Source organism: Chlorocebus sabaeus, chromosome 22 (genome assembly GCF_047675955.1).
Source record: "Chlorocebus sabaeus isolate Y175 chromosome 22, mChlSab1.0.hap1, whole genome shotgun sequence".
Lineage (NCBI taxonomy): Eukaryota > Metazoa > Chordata > Mammalia > Primates > Cercopithecidae > Chlorocebus > Chlorocebus sabaeus.
The window spans coordinates 92918138-92934112 of record NC_132925.1 but is presented as its reverse complement, the minus strand read 5'-3'; the positions used below and the strand labels follow the sequence as shown (position 1 = coordinate 92934112).

General features: G+C 50.8%; 1 protein-coding gene across 1 annotated transcript in view; it reads right to left on the bottom strand.

Moving 5' to 3' along the window:
- The window catches only part of CCDC12 (coiled-coil domain containing 12), a 56663-nt gene that overhangs the window by 13718 nt on the left and 26970 nt on the right, over positions 1–15975 (bottom strand). Inside the window, exon 3 of the mRNA XM_007984015.3 lies at positions 5611–5678. Coding sequence (XP_007982206.1) covers positions 5611–5678 — 68 coding nt within the window. The remainder of the gene's footprint in view (positions 1–5610; positions 5679–15975) is intronic.

The following is a 15975-nucleotide window of genomic DNA, read 5'->3' as shown; positions in this document are numbered from 1 at the left end:
CTTGTTCAGGCAGTTTCTGGCATAGGAGGAGGCAAGTGCTCCTGGTTAAGTGCCTCCTCCCTTCTCCTCCCACCTGTCAGCCCCAACCCAACAGTCCATCCATCCCACAAGGCAGGGTGGTAATGGCTGTCAGCCACAAATCCTGCCCTAGACATGCCTCCATGGCACACATCAGCCAACCTCCCATCACGAAAAAGTGACGGACAGCTCAAAAAATAAAAAAGCAGCTGACACTGACATGAACACCCCTGAATACCCTCTTCCATGGGCCAGCCTTCCAGGGCACATCTTATCTGGGCAGTACACAGGGGGCTGGGGGAAGGGAGCTGCCTTAGAGATGAGTCATCCATGCCTCTACAGAGTTAGCTACAACAAGGCTGGCAGAGACAGGGAAGAGTCAGCCCAGAGAAGAAGAGCCCATCTATGGGTAGGAATGCATCCTTTCTTCCCACAGAGCCTGGGCTGGTCGAGCTGCTGGAGCTCACTCCCACCCAATGGGGATTTGGTTGTATGGGGATGGGACAGGATTTATCCTAGGAGAGTAATACAAATTTTAAAAAGGAATCTGCACTGATTTCTATCAAAATCCCAGCAAGCTTTTTTTTTTAATAGATATTAACAAGCTGACTATAAAATACGTAAGGAAAGGCAAAGGAACTGTTAGAACAGCTACAATAATTCTGAAAAGGTCTCCTCAGGCAGTGAGGCGGGAACACACGCAGGCAGGCGGGTGACTCTTCAGGATGGCTGGTGAGAGGCAAGGTCCTGGGGTGGCTCCCTCCAATCCTGTTGGATTTTCATTTACTTAGCCACAAACCCTGGCCCTACAGTGTATCTGGTTAGACAAATGAATCTGCAAAATGAGGCCACTCAGCTTATTTCCAAGGACTATCTAATGCAGCAAATAAGCGAGGCTGTACAAAGTGGTTCCTAATCACAAACTTCTAGGTCACGTTTGCTTATTTCTACTCCCATCCATTGCCTCACATTTCCCCCAACTGTTGCCTTATTTGCAAAGCTGCCACACGCTTTATGTAAAAGTTACTTCTGCCTTTTCCAGGTGTGTCCAGAGTCCTTTCACTCTCTCAGGAGGACCTCAGGGTGCCTTCCTTCTGTCCAGAGCCCCAGCACTAGCTGAGCAAACAGGTATGGCATTTGCTCTGTTCATCAGGTGAAGCAAGTTTTATTTCATTATTTTCCGCCTTTGGTTGAAGATTCTGAGGCTCACTGAGGCAATGTGACTCGCCCAGGGTTAGAGAATTAATAACTGGCAGGGCTTGGCCTCAAACCTGGGAACCGTTTCCAAAGCTTGACCTTGCTCCATCTGTCTAGGTCCTTTCATCTCAGGGACTGCTGCTGAACCAAGAATCTAAAGCACGATGAACTAGCTACATCAATATATGGAACTGACCACCAGACAAGGGACACTGAGTGACCTGGAGGGTAACTGAGGCAGATGGACCCTGCTCTCTGTCAGCTAATGGGACATAGGGAGCCGAGACACTCACAGGCAGCAGGCCCTGGGGTCATCCAGTCATTACAGTTCAGAGCTGAGTGGCAGTGTGGGATGGAATGACTCAGGGAGGAATCCTGGTCAGGGCATAAGAGGAGAAACTAGGGAAGAAGGAGAAGAGGAGGGTGCCACCTCCATTTCCCTGTAGGGCCTGGGTCAGGCAGCATCAGAGACAACTCAGCCTTTCCCATCCAGGTTGGGCCCTGGGTCTTAGATGCAGATCTGTTTAACTCCCTTGGTGTCATTCCTGAGATGGTGAGGGGGTCAGACTGGAAGGGGCCCCCAGGGACACTGACACTGTGTAAAGGGGAGTTGGCGTGATGTCTGTTCATGCCTCCCCAACAACAGGCTATACCAGCCACCCTTCCACACTGCAGATTCATGCCTCTGGACCTTTGCCGCCCAAACCCTACCATCTGGATTCCAGACTTAAAAGGCATGTTCTCCATAAGGCCTTGTCCCACTGAAGGCAGGACAGTGTTAGCTGAAAGCACCTCAGAGTGGGCACCACACTCCTCTCAGCACACTCCAGAATGGCTGGTGTCAGCAGGGCTTCCCACCTGGCACCTGGGCTCAACCCAGAGTGACCCTGACTGAAGTAGGCTGTTCTCGCCTCCCACCAGGCGAGGAAGGATGCTCACTGGCGAATGGCCTCAGGGGTCATCCCTGCAATGGAATGGAAGGTCACTTCTTTCTCCCCAGTGGCAAAGGAGGCTGTAGCAGGGGCTATGGCCTAGGAGGTTCTCTGGAATCAGCTCCCAATCCATAAGCATCCTGCGTGAGAGCCCCTTTCCAGACTTGGGGTACAAATAAAAAGCAAGATCCTCCTCCCTGGGATGGACACAGCCTCTGCTACATTCTGTTCTTCCTGGAAAGTCCATCATCCCCAAGCCCTGGACCGTGCAGTTTAAAGTTAAGTCCATATAGGGTCTGGCCCTCTGTTAGGGCAACCAATGTTCTAATCTGCCTTCCTAAATAACCCAAGCAAGCCCTCTGCTCTGGGGATCTGTTAAAGTCAGAAGAGTCTGTTTTTCTCTGGGGCCTACAAATACAGGCCCAACTCCTTGCTAAGGCTAGGCTTCCTGGCAACCAAAGGAGTGACCAAGCGGCAGGCCCTGCCAGGTACAGGATGCTAGAAGTCCACCAGCCCAAAGTCTCTAGAAGGACAGCCCTGAAAGCCAAGCTCCCAACGACTGGGAGGCAAACCCGTTCCACCACACTCTACTGCCTCAAAAGAGGCCAGATGAGAGTAAATCAGAAGAATATGATGAGCTGAAGCAGAACCCAATTCAATGTCCAGCATGGATGGTCCCTAGGCTGCAGTGAGAAAACAAAACAAGGCCTTGCACCTGCCCAGCTCAGTGGGCTCAGGATGGGGCCTCAGGGCAGGTCCTGTGCTCCACTACAAATGACCTGTAAGACCTAACACAGAGCAGGTCCTCACGTGGCAGGGCCCCTTTTATCTAGAACTCACTGACAGGAGCCTGCAACTACACAAGCCCTTTGGTTTTTTCCCACTGTTTTCATTATGGTATATCTCAGGCACACAAAAAAGTTCGCAAAATAACCTAACACATGTACTCACCTCCTGCAGAGTCAATAAAAGCAACATTTTGCCATATTCAAGACAGATTTGTTCCCCCTTTTTTTTCTTGTGTTACAACAAAACCACACATCATTGGCCTGGCCCAGTGGCTCACACCTTAATTCCAACACTTTGGGAGGCTGAAGTGGGTGTTGCCTGAGCTCAGGAGCTCGAGACCAGCCTGTGCAACCTGGTGAAACCATGTTTTTGTACCAAAAAATTAGCTAGCAATGGAGGTGCGCACCTGTCATCCCAGCTTCTTGGGAGGTGGAGGAGGGAAGATCGCTTGAGCCTGGGAGCCACTTGGAGGTTGCAGTGAGCTGAGATCACACCACTGCACTCTAGCCTGGGTGACAGAGTAAGACCCCCATCTCAAAAAAAGAAAAAAAAAAAAAAATCACACATCACAGAGCCTTTCCCTAATCCTGTTTTCTCCTTGCTTCACCAGGCGTCAATAGGAGGCATCACTCCTCATGCATGTGTTTACACTTCTGCTTTTGCTTTCTTGGGAGCACCTGACACCTTATCACACACCTGCTTCTTTGCTAACAGCCTGTCTCCCTCCAGAAAATGTCAGTTCCGTGAGGGTAGGGGCTGTACTCTGTCCACTGTTGCCTTCCAGGGGCCCACAATGGTGCCCTGCACAGAGCAGACAACCAATAAAGTCAGTACTTGTCAACTGAGAAACACACACATATCATTTTGTGTTCCTAAATTTGATATAAATGTTCCTGGCCTGTATGCCTCAATTCTGAAACCTGCTTTTTCCTTCACTCGATACCACGTTTGAGATTCACAACCACATGGTTCAGCATTCAAGCCTCTTACTGTATGACACACCCACCCACATGCTAAACCAGTAACCCTTCTTTCTCATCGAGGAGCGGGAGGGGTGGGAATAAGAGAAAAAACCACCAGCAAATCAGAGCCCAGAAACTGGAACTCAGGCTCCAGCCAGAGTTCCAGTTTTTGAGAACCTAAGAACAAACCAGAAGACCAAAGGGCCTCTAATACGTAGTTACCACAGAATGGGGAAATCTATGCCAGCACCCACCCATAAAGCCACATATGTTGGGGTCACCTGGCAAACAAGCAACTAACTGGCCTTTGTCTTCCCATCACCATCCAGGGACCTTCAAGAGGTGGGGGCTAAGGCCCAACAAAAAGCCCCAGGCCCAGTGGCAGCAGACCCACTCAGCGTTTAGCATCACCAGACTCTCAGCATGGAGCTGGTAACATGTCTGAACCCGAGTAGGGGGCATGGACTCTGAAGGGCTCTCAGGATGGTGTGATAACACTTTGTAAATGGTGTCTGTGATTACTCCTGATTACAAAGGCAGAGATGAGGCCCGCATGTGGGGAGGTTCTACTCATACTGGTGAAGGTGAAAAAAGGCTGTGGCATCAGGAAAGCCTGCTCTGGTGTGACCGCCCAGCTTCCTCTGAAGAGCATTCCCTCCCCTCCTGCTGCCCCTATGCAAAGCAGAGCCTAAGCGCATCAAGAGATACACCCCTGTGCCTGAAGGAAGCCGCTCAGAGCAAAGGAAATCAAGGCAACATGTCCAGAAAGACACATAGTTTGACCCCAGGAAGAGAGCGCCAGCTCAGGGCTAGGCATGGGAAGGAGGACATGAGACCTCTGGAACTGCTGACACAGGAGTGGTAGTCAGATACTCTGTTCACAAAGATCAGAGGCACAGCTCTGCCTCGCCCCACCCCACACACTGCTTCCAGCAAGTTTCCAGGCTCCAGATTTTTGGGAGGCAAAGTAGCATCTGAGGCTCTGTGGAGGTGGCAGCCCTCAAGACTGTGGGGGAAGACCTTGTGCCTGCAATCACGAGGGAAGGGTACCCAAGACCCTCATACGTGCTGTGTTTAGGCAACTTAAGTGGACCCAACCAGATGACAGTATTCGACAAAATAAGATAAATACTACAGAGAGAAATGAAGCCAGAGGGGCACAGAAAAATGAGACAGGCGCCCTTTATGCCGAACGTTATGTGAAGACCCAGACATCAAAGGTATAGGAGAGATGAGAAGGACCTCCAGGACGGACAAAAGACTGGTCAGGAAATGCTGAGTGGCCAGGGGTGGCAAGGGCCGACCACAAAGGGCTCTGGCTAGAGGGAAACAGAGGAGGTTGGACGAGGCCAGATGACCCAGGCAGAGCTTCACATGTCAGGTACAGAAGGGGCACTTACTCAGCAGGCAATGGAGAACCATGCCACGAAAGGTGTATGAGAAGGGTAAAACGGCATAATGTAAGGGCTAGAAAGAAAATGCTGGGGGTTGAATAACAGCCAAATGGAAAATGAGGGAAAGGAGGCAGAGAAGGCCTCAACAAGGGCCTTCTGAGATGTTGAGATTTTAAGGTCTGAACAAGACAGCCATGGCAGAAAGAAGAGGGGAGGGAACAGGGCAGACACTGAACAGAGTTGGGAGGACCCAGAGACTGGGAGACCGATGAGTGCTGGAGGAGACAGCGGAGCCTGGAGCTGCAACACGGGCATTACCTGTGCTTCTCGCCTTCTTCCTCCTCTTCTCTGAGATGCTTGGTCTTTGGCTCCCCATCTTCCTTGTCCTGCAGAGAAATGGAGAAAACCACCAGCTCAGTTGAAAGCTCCTACTTCCAGTCCACACGGCCCAGGGAGCTAAAGAACAGGACATCTCAGAAGGGGGACACCTGGCAGGGCCCAGCTTGGTGTCCCAGACTCCAAGCAGGGTACATGCCTGCTGCATCTCATAGGCGCAACTGGAGCCTCACTGCCTGTGCAGAATTTAAAAATCCGTAACTCTTGGCCAGATGCGGTGGCTCACACCTGTATTCCCAGCACTTTGGGAGGCCGAGGTGGGCGGATCTCGAGGTCAGGAGATCGCAACCATCCTGGCAAACACACGGTGAAACCCCATCTCTACCAAAAATACAAAAAAAATTAGCCGGGCGTGGTTGGAGGCCTGGCCCAGAGAAAGGCTTCTGTCATGTGAACAGATCAAGATGCCCCCTACCCCAACTTAGGGCAGCTCATCTCATGGCAATGAGGCAGCGGGAACAAAATAACTGACCAAGTGACAGCAGCTACATGAGAGAGGTCAACATGGAACACGGTTCTTGCGGGAGGGGTGAGGGGTTCCCTACTAAGAGATGGGCTGGGCAGAATTGGGTGATACAGGATGGGGGACAGGAGTGGGAAGGGCATTCCCGGTGGGAAGCAGAACTTGAACAAAGGCAGGGTGTGGTCTAAGAGCATGCAGGTGACTGGGGCTGGGGGAGGGGGGTGACGATGATTGCCAGGTAAGACAGTCAAGTCAGGCAAGGGCCAAACACAGAGGGCTCTGGCCAGTGTTCTTAAGCAATGGCGAAACCGAGGAGAGACTGGAAAGAGTCTACCGACCCCTGCTGGGCAAGGCAGGCCCTGGGGTGGACAGGTAGATGCTTGGTGATGGCCAAAGAGGGAAGGGAGAACAGAGTACAAATGCTTCACTGAGAAACAAATCAGGATTCTCCAAATGGCTCCCAGGGCTGCTGGGACCTGGATGGGGCTTCCACAGGAGCCCTGCTGGCACATGCAGCCCTCCCTGACTAAAGACTAGCCAATGAAGCAAGCCAGAGCCTGCACATTCTAGCAAAAAATTCCTTCCAGACTCCCAACCAGCAGACACCCTGAAGGCTACTCCCTGAAGTGCCTACCTCAGGGGAAGTAGTGGCAGACACCTGCCCTGGGTAAGGGCAGAGAAGGAAAAGCAGAAAGGGCTCTTCTTTACCCACAGTGGGCTGGTGGGGCAAGACCCCCAGCCACAAAGGAAGACTCCTTTCCAAAGGGGTTCTGTTAACCTGAACCACCTGGCAGAAGTAGGCGGGGACTACGGGAAAGTGTCCAGCCTTTGGGAGGAGTGCTTTGCAAATACCATGCCCTTTCTCAGCTCTCAAGCAAGGTCAAACAGCTGCCACCACCCTCCTGGAGCCCCAGAGACATTCAAGTGCCTCAGCAAAGGCCAAGTTATTCATTAATAAATGAGAAAACACCCAACTATCTAAATGACTTTTTAAAAATGCCTAGCAATCTGGCGGGTGGGGTGCAGCACTAGCTCTGCAGACCGCATGAGGTTAAAAATGACCCCAGCTTGGGATGCTGTGCTAAGAGCAGGGGCTCAAAAAAGATAAAGATCCACATCTGTGGCAGAAGCAGGTGAACAAATGAACAGGCCACATAAGTGGGAGAGACAAGGTGTACCTCAGCCTTCCTGACAAAGAATGATTCATAAATAGGATAATGGGCATTCATGGGAATGAAAATCGCTTTTGGTGACACTGGCCTGAATCACAAGATATGGCCCCTTACTGCCTGGGACAGTGGAGGGAACAGCAGACCACTTGAAGCTCACCCCTACCCGAGAGACTCAAAGAGCCTCACACCTGGAGGGCTCGCAGGATCACCCATTCTAGATCCTCAATTTAACCTATGGGAAAACCTGGGAAATGGCGGTCAGGAAAAAGGAAAAGATTTGTCCAAAGTCACAGAACCCATCAGCGGTAGCTGCAAGTCTGCCTCCAGGTCGTCCTGATGCCTGGCCCTCGTTCTTGCCAAGGAGATGAGAGAGAGGCTATCAAGAGTGGAATAGTGGTGCCGAGTTTCTAAAGAGCTCTGATTCTACCCGCCTCTCCTGCGCTCCCCACAGTTCAGACCTGGCCCCGGTGCTCAGATACGGCCACAGCCAGCCCAAGTCCAAGCCTAGGCCCTGCTGGACACTTAGTAGGAAAGCAGGCAGGGCCCAAGGTGCACAGCCTCCCCAGGAATCTAGAGACACTTCGCTCACCCTGGGACCTTTAAATCAGACTCATTGCCTCACCACCCCCACCCCCCACCTCACACCCTTCCCAAATCTTGTCATCTTCTCCCTCCTTCCCAATCCCTAGTCTCCTCTACCACCTCCTTAGCTCCCCACCACAACCAAGCCCCCAGCCATTCCCCTCCACCCTTGCCAGCCAGCCAGCCTTCCCCTCTACTCTGGAGAATACAGCTGCCTCCTGCATCTTTCCCTCTTTCTCCAACCTATCTCCCCTAAGTCTCTCTCCATCTTATCAATCCACATTCCTGGCCTCCTCTTCAAAGATACTGGTCAGACCACACTGCACCTCTGCTCAGAGCTCTCACTGGGTCTCCATACCCCCAGGACAATAGCCATTCATCTCAACCTCACATCTGCTCTGTCCAGAACACTCTTATACCCCACATTTTGTCTCAAATCATGAAATACCTACTCTGATAACCCCCAGGAAAACACCATCTGGCCAGTCCTAGAGGCCAGGTCAAAGGCCACCTCCTCAAAGCAGCCTTCGAAGATTCCCAGGCAAAGGAATCTTCTGGGCCTACCCAGTGCATATCACGGTCTGACCGTAGGCCCAGGGCACAGGCCTGTGGCCATTCCTATTCACAGTTGGCTTTACTACCCCTTCCCTTCAAGAACCTCTCAGCGCGGGGCATCTCCTAGAGTACCTCAAGGCCTAGCCCAGAGCCTGGGCTAAACAACCTTCAGAAACTCTACCAATTGAACTGCTACCCTCTTGGCCAACTCCAGAAGAGTAAACCTCAGGAACGCTGATGGCTGGAGGGCAGGAGAGTCATGACCTGGGCTGGGGCCCTCTCCATAGCCTACTTGCCTATTAATGGACATACTCCCACATTTCTCACCCCTGCCCACATCTCCACGCCTAGACCTTGCACCCATGCCCTCACCTTGTCCCAGAGCCTTCAGGAGGAAGAAGCCTTTGAGGAAGGACTTCAGGGGGTCTCAAATACAGCCCTGCTCAGGACAGAGTCTGACTGACCTGTTTCCTAATGTTTGAAATCCTTTTTATCAGGGACAAAACTGTTACAAATAAAATTAGAGCTGTGCAGGGTTGGTATCATTTCTTTCTTAAATGTTCAACAAGACTTCAATGAAGCAATCTTGGCCTGAAGTTTTCTTTGGGAAAAGATTTTAGTTATAGGACTGTACAGATTTTCTATTTCTTCTCCAGTCAGTATTATTAATTTATGTCTTTCAAGATGTTTCACCTAAGTTACTGAATTTACTGGCACAAAGTGACTTATATTGTTCTCTTAATAGCCTTTCAATGTCTGTAAGATCTGTAGTGATGTTCACTGATATTGCTAATTTGTGTCATTTTTCTTTATCAGACCAGCTAAAGGTTTATCAATTTTGGCACATGCCTCCATCTCATCTCCTCAGACTTGGTATTTCAACAATGGGTTTGCTCCTCAGTCTCCTCTCTCTGGAAGGACCCCTCACTGGATGAGTACACCTGCCTCTGGATGGCACATGAAGCATGGGGGCAGCATCAATCCACACTGCTGTCTGAATGTAGTACCACTGCTAGAAGCAGGTCAATCAACAACCAGGCCTACAGGAGGAGGGAGGAAGACGAGAGGCTGCTCTATGCCCTCCTGTTGTCCCTTCCCACCCACAGTAAGATGAAGATCTCTCTTTCCTTGCTCTCCCCAGTCTCCTTTGTGGGCTAGGTCTACCTTGGGTACAAAGATAAAGAAAATAAGAACCCTGTCCTCAAGAATCTCAAGTCTACTCAAAGGAGCAGACTTAGAAAATGTAACTGTGCCATGAGTAGTGAGGAAAGCTTTACTAAATATCTCGTACACTTAGGGAATTAGCAAGGGATAGGTATTGTTGGGGAAGGAAGTAATCCTTAAACTCAATTCTAAATGCCCGCTGGGGGATTATGAGGCAGCTAAAGAAGAAAGAGCATTCCTGGGAGTGGTAACTGCCTACAAAGACATGAGAGCAAAGCAACAGCACTGTCACAGCTTGCAGAGCAGACCCACATAGCTGGCCCAGCCTCACCTGATGGTGTCAGGGGCAGGGCTCACAAGGCATTCCTCCAGCGCCGTGGGCATGAGGGCTGACACCCTGAACGGGCACTGTGGTAGCCTACGAGATGTGTCATGGGAGGAAAGGGGAAGACCAGAAGTCAGGTGAGATCCTCCACTCCCAGCCTGGACCTGCCCCAGCTTGCTGCTGTTTGTGTGTCTGTGTTTGGGAGGGGGGTTAAGGTTAAAATGAGGGCTGGGAACTGTCACTGGGGGCAAGTGTGCCGAAGCAGGAGGACTTGAGCTCAGGGGATAAGGAATAAGCCTCTCCCTCTTCCTAAGACTTCCCAAGGACTCAAACTTTTAGGAGCTGCAGCCTAGAGCTCTCCCTTCCAGAAGGAAAAAAGGGAAGCAGGAAAGGATTAAGAGAGAGACATTCAACTTCTCATCTAGGGTCTTCCCACCCTTCTTTAGCTTCCTGAAGAAGCTAGAGACTCAACTCATGGGTACAGAAACACTTTCCAACTCCCAGGTGACATGCCTCATTAGCTCTGAGTACGCCTGCTATGATGTCCATGGGAAACTGCCCTCTGTTCAACAGTTAAAAGAATAAGGCCTCAAAATCCCAGCCCCCTAAGAAGAGGCCAAACTGGCCCCACTTTGAGCCTTTCCAGTTCTGATTTGGGTCCGGGATGGGGAAAAAAATCAAAAGAGATGGGCACATAGTGCCTGAAGGTGACAGGAAGAGACAGACAATGCTGGGGCAAACTTGGCAGGCTCCCCAGTGTCACCTTGTGCCCATCTTCAGGGCCAGTGCAGTCCCATGCTGGGGTGGAGGGACTTCCTGTTGGGTGTGGCCGTGGTGGGAGCTGTGTTCCAAGGGCATTTAGCAGGTAGGGCAGTCACCCGGAATCTGACTCACCCTGAAGAGGGAGTGATAAGAAGTCGGCTGAACACCACCATGCCTGGGACCAGAAACTGCACAGATCTCTACTGCCCAGAGACTGGGAGGGAGCAAGGGGGATAGACTCTGCTTCTCCTGGGCAGGCTGAGATCTCGTCAGGCTGCAGAGCTCCTCACTCTGGGTCCCCTGCACTCAATGTGCTGCTAGGATGACTTGATCCAAGCATCCACTGTATCTGCAGACCAGACCAAGAGTTCCTAAAGGGCAGACGTTTGTTGTTACCAGTTTGTACCCACAGGCCTGATACCAACTACAGCAGGCACAGCACAGTGGTGCACAGGAGCGGGGAAATCCCGGCTCCATTTCATCTTGGCTGTGTGACCGTGGGCAAGTTATACGACCTGTCTGGCCTCAGTTTCCTCATCTACAAAAATGAGAATAATCATACCGACATCATATCACTATTACAAGAAGGAAATGATGGAGAAAAGCCTGCAGCTTAGGGAGACGAAGCAGTCGAGCCTGAAGAGCAGGGAGAATCAGGCCAGGGCAGGAAGGAAAGGGCTACAGAAAAGCCAGTGGGGCACAGGCCCAGAACGGTGTGCCTCTGCAGAGGTCATGGTAAGCTTCCACGCCCATCATCCTTATCAGATGTTCTCAGCAATCCTGTGAGCAGACAGGGCAGTGTTGTAATACCTGCTTCACCAAGACATTAGAAGATGATGTCAGATGATCTGTGCAGTGAAGACAGATCTGATTCCCCATTCAGTGCTTCACCAAGAGTCGGCAGGAGCAGGTGGGGACTACCATCCAAGAGGCTGGGATTAGCTAAGAGTCACTGCTCTCCTGTGGGTTCATGTGTTCCCTAAAGGCTTCTGAGCAGAGCAAGAACAAAGCACTGAGCGGGAGGCTGGGAGAACAGCAAGGAGGCTAGAGATAAGGATTGGAGATAAGGACGGGAACTAGGTCAGTAGCCGTGGACTAGAACAAGGAGGTGCCTCAACAGTGTGGGGAGACAGGGAGGAGCAGAAACAACTGACGTTCTGCGTTCTGCTGCTGACTCACTGGGGGAAGGAAGGCGCCTTTGACAAAAAGGTGGTGGTGCTTAGGGGACAAAAAGAAAGGGTGCGGCAGCCTTCAGGCATTCTAACGGTGAGGCTTGATACCCAGGGCCTGACGAAGGCTGGCGCCAAGGGATAGCACCTGTCAATGTGCCCTCAGCGGTGGAAAGGAGGGCCTGTTCCACTGAGAGGACAGGCACACCGGGCCCCACCATCCATATGGCACCTCAAGGCCCAGGCCACGGCATGCAGAGCCAGTACAGCTCCTCACCAGGCCCGTCGCGCGGCCCTGCCCAGATACCCTCTGTGTGTGTGTATCAGGAGTGTGGGGAGCCGGCCCAAGTCAACTCTGATCCTATTCTTGCTGCACGTGCTCAAGGGAGGCACTAGAGAGCTCCTCCAGCAGACTTGATTGGTTGACAAATACTGACTGGCTCCCCCACGCCAGATACTCCACGCTGGGTACTGAGGAGAAAGAGTAACGAGTAGGCACCTAGTGCCCACTGAGCAGGGCAGGGATTCTTATCCTCGGTGAACAGATTCCAGAGGTCAATGACCAGACAGAAACACAGGCGGGTGTGAGAAGGTGAATCTTAGTGGATGAGAAATCTGGAGCGCTTCAGATTCTCAAAGGGATGGCGATCCACACAGGAAAAGGGAAGGTGTCAAAAGCCAGGGAAGGCAGAGGGTTTTTTTTTTGGTGGCATAAGAAGTGTCTGTGGAGGCTTTCCAAAGGAAGTGTCACCTTAAAGGATGAGTGGGAGTGGGGACAGAGGGACGGAGGGGGAAAGAGAGTAGAGGGAACAACCAGAACCATTAGTGTGCAAAGGGCCCCTCCCACTGCCCTGAGACTTCACCCACGCTGGTGCCAGCAGGAAATAACCTCTTGGAAGGTCACACAGAGGGCAAGGCAAAGAACAGTCCCTTCCCCTTCCTTCATATGCAGCCAGACTGGACGAGTTCCTCTGGGAAGTCTGGCCTGGCTCCAACCTCCCTCCAGGGTCCTTCCTGTAGGAGGCACTGTGGTATGCAGGAAGCCCAGCCTGCAGCCCTGGACTGGGCAGGCGGTGGGAACATCAGGACACACTGCTTACCAGTGGTGGGACCTCCCTGAGGCTCTGTCTCCTCCCCTGTCAAAGTGGGGCTAGTGCTACTTTAGCAGGGGCATGTGAGGATTATACAAGACAACTTGGGTCCACCATGTGGTACAGGGCCCCACACGACCCTGCACCATGAAAAACTGCCTGCTGGCTGGGCGCGGTGGCTCACGCCTGTAATCCCAGCACTTTGGGAGGCCAAGTCAGGTAGATCACAAGGTCAGGAGTTCGAGACCAGCCTGGCCAATACGGTGAAAAACTGTCTCTACTAAAAATTAAAAAATTAGCCGGGCATGGTGGCGGGCACCTGTAGTTCCAGCTACTCGGGAGACTGAGCAGGAGAATCACTTGAACCCGGAGGTGGAGGTTGCAGTGAGCCGAGATTGCACCACTGCACTCCACCCTGGGCGACACAATGAGACTCCACCTCAAAAAAAAAAAAAGAAAAGAAAAACTGCCTGCTGACATCTTGCAGTGTTCCAAGTCCTGCTATCCATCGGTGATGGGCCTAATTCAAACCCTGGTTCTTGCTGCATCCCTCTTAGGGAACCAGATGTTCCCTCTGTTCTCACTCACCCCTTACCCTGACACAAAAACCAAGAAAGCACTTAACAAGAACTCAGGACCCAGGACCCAGGGCCCAGATCCACACTGGGAAACAGAAGGCCTATTACTATTAGACCAACCAGAAGAGAAACTGATCTACATTTGCATTTCTTTGAGACAGGGTCTTGCTCTGTTGTCCAGCTGTCCAGGCTGGAATGCAGTTGTACAATCATAGCTTCCCGCAGCCTGAAATTCCTGGGCTCAAGTAACCCTTCTACCTCAGCCTCCTGCATAGGAGTAGCTAGGACTACAGGGGCGTGCCACCATGCACTACTTTGTTTTTTTGTTTTTTTTTTTTTTTTTTTGGTGGGGTGGCGGTAGAGACAGGGTCTAACTATATTGCCAAGGTTGGTTTTGAGCTCCTGGGCTCAAGTAATCCTCCTGCCTTGGCCTCCCAAAGTGCTGGATTATAGGCATGACCCACATGCCCAGCCCATTTTTTAAATGTAACAACATTCATGTGAATGGAGCACATTATCCTTTTCTGAAAGTGCTACTTTTTTTGGCCAAGTCTCTGTAGATACTAAACTTAATTTTTAAAAGTGAAGCTCAAATGGAAATAACCTGTGTCCATAAATGGATGAATGAGTAAAGAAAATTCAGTATATACACACAATGAAATACTATTCAGGCTTTAAAAAAAAAAAAGAGGAAATCTGTCATTTGCAACAACATGGATGAATCTGGGGAACATTACGCTAAGTGAAATAAGCCAGGCTCAGAAAGACAAATACTGCATGATCTCACTTATATGTAGAATCTAAAACACTAGAACTGGCCAGCCACAGTGGCTCACACCTGTAATCCCAGCACTTTGGAAGGCTGAGGCGGGTGAACTGCTTGTGCCCAGGAGTTCCAGATCAGCCTGGGCAACATGGCAAAATTCCGTCTCTACAAAAACTATAAAAAATTAGCTGGGTGTGATGGCACACACCTGTAGTCTCAGCTACACAGGAAGCTGAGGTGGGAGGACCAACCAGCCCAGGAGGTCAAGGTTGCAGTGAGCTGTAATTGAACCGCTGCACTCCAGCCTTGGCAACAGAGTGAGACCCCTATCTCAAAAAAATTAAAAATTAAAATAAGAAAATAAAAAGTAGAATTCACCAAAACAGAGACTAGAAGGGTGGTTACAGAGGCTGCTGTTGTGAGGGAGGTGGAGAAAGGGAAGATGCTGGTCAAAGGATACAAAGTTCCAGAGAGACAGGAGGAGTGTGTTTACCGAAGCTACTGCACAGCATGGTGATCAGTTAATAATAATGGATATTTCAAAACTGCTGAGCCTAGATTTGAAAGTCTCACCACAAAAAATGTGAAATCAAGGCCGGGCACGGTGGCTCATGCCTGTAATCCCAGCACTTTAGGAGGCCGAGGCGGGTGGATCACGAAGTCAGGAGATCGAGACCATCATGGCTAACACAGTGAAACTCCGTCTCTACTAAAAATACAAAAAATTAGCCGGGCGTGGTGGCGGGCGCCTGTAGTCCCAGCTACTCCGGAGGCTGAGGTAGGAGAATGGCGTGAACCTGGGAGGTGGAGCTTGCAGTGAGCCGAGATCGTGCACTGCACTCCAATCTGGGAGACACAGTGAGACTCCGTCTCAAAAAAAAAAAAAAAAAAAGTGAAATCAGCTTGATTTAATCTTTCTACAATGTATATATACACTGAAACATCACATTGTATACCATAAACATACAGCTATTATTTATCAACTAACAATTTAAAAAAAATCTTTTTAGGGCTGGGCACGGTGGCTCAAGCCTGTAATCCCAGCACTTTGGGAGGCCGAGGCGGGCGGATCATGAGGTCAGGAGATCGAGACCATCCTGGCTAACACGGTGAAACCCCGTCTCTACTATAAATACAAAAAATTAGCTAGGTGTGGTGGTGGGTGCCTGTAGTCCCAGCTACTTGGGAAGCAGACGAAGGAGAATGACGTGAACCTGGGAGGCGGAGCATGCAGTAAGCCAAGATCGCGCCACTGCACTCCAGCCTAGGCGACAGAGCCAGACTCTGTCTCAAAAAAAAAAAAAAAAGTATTTTTAACGGGGATCAAATTAAGAATGACCCATCTGCTATCTGATTCCCTTAGGGGTATCAAGAGGCCCCCAGCTACAAGAACAGGCACCATCCATCTGTGAAGTTTCCCCACAGAATCCTTAATTCAGACCCCACCACACAACTCGGTGTGGGCCAAAGGTCACGACCACTTTTAGCAGAAAGGTGTTCTTCCCATGCCTTCTAATGATAACCATCCCAGACATATGATTTTACCTTTATTTCCCTGCATGAGATTTTGTTTGACATCTGTCTTCCTTCCTAGGCTAGAAGCTCTCAGAGGCCTGTCCATCACTGCTCGCAGCACCTGACACTAACAGCAGCTGGACCA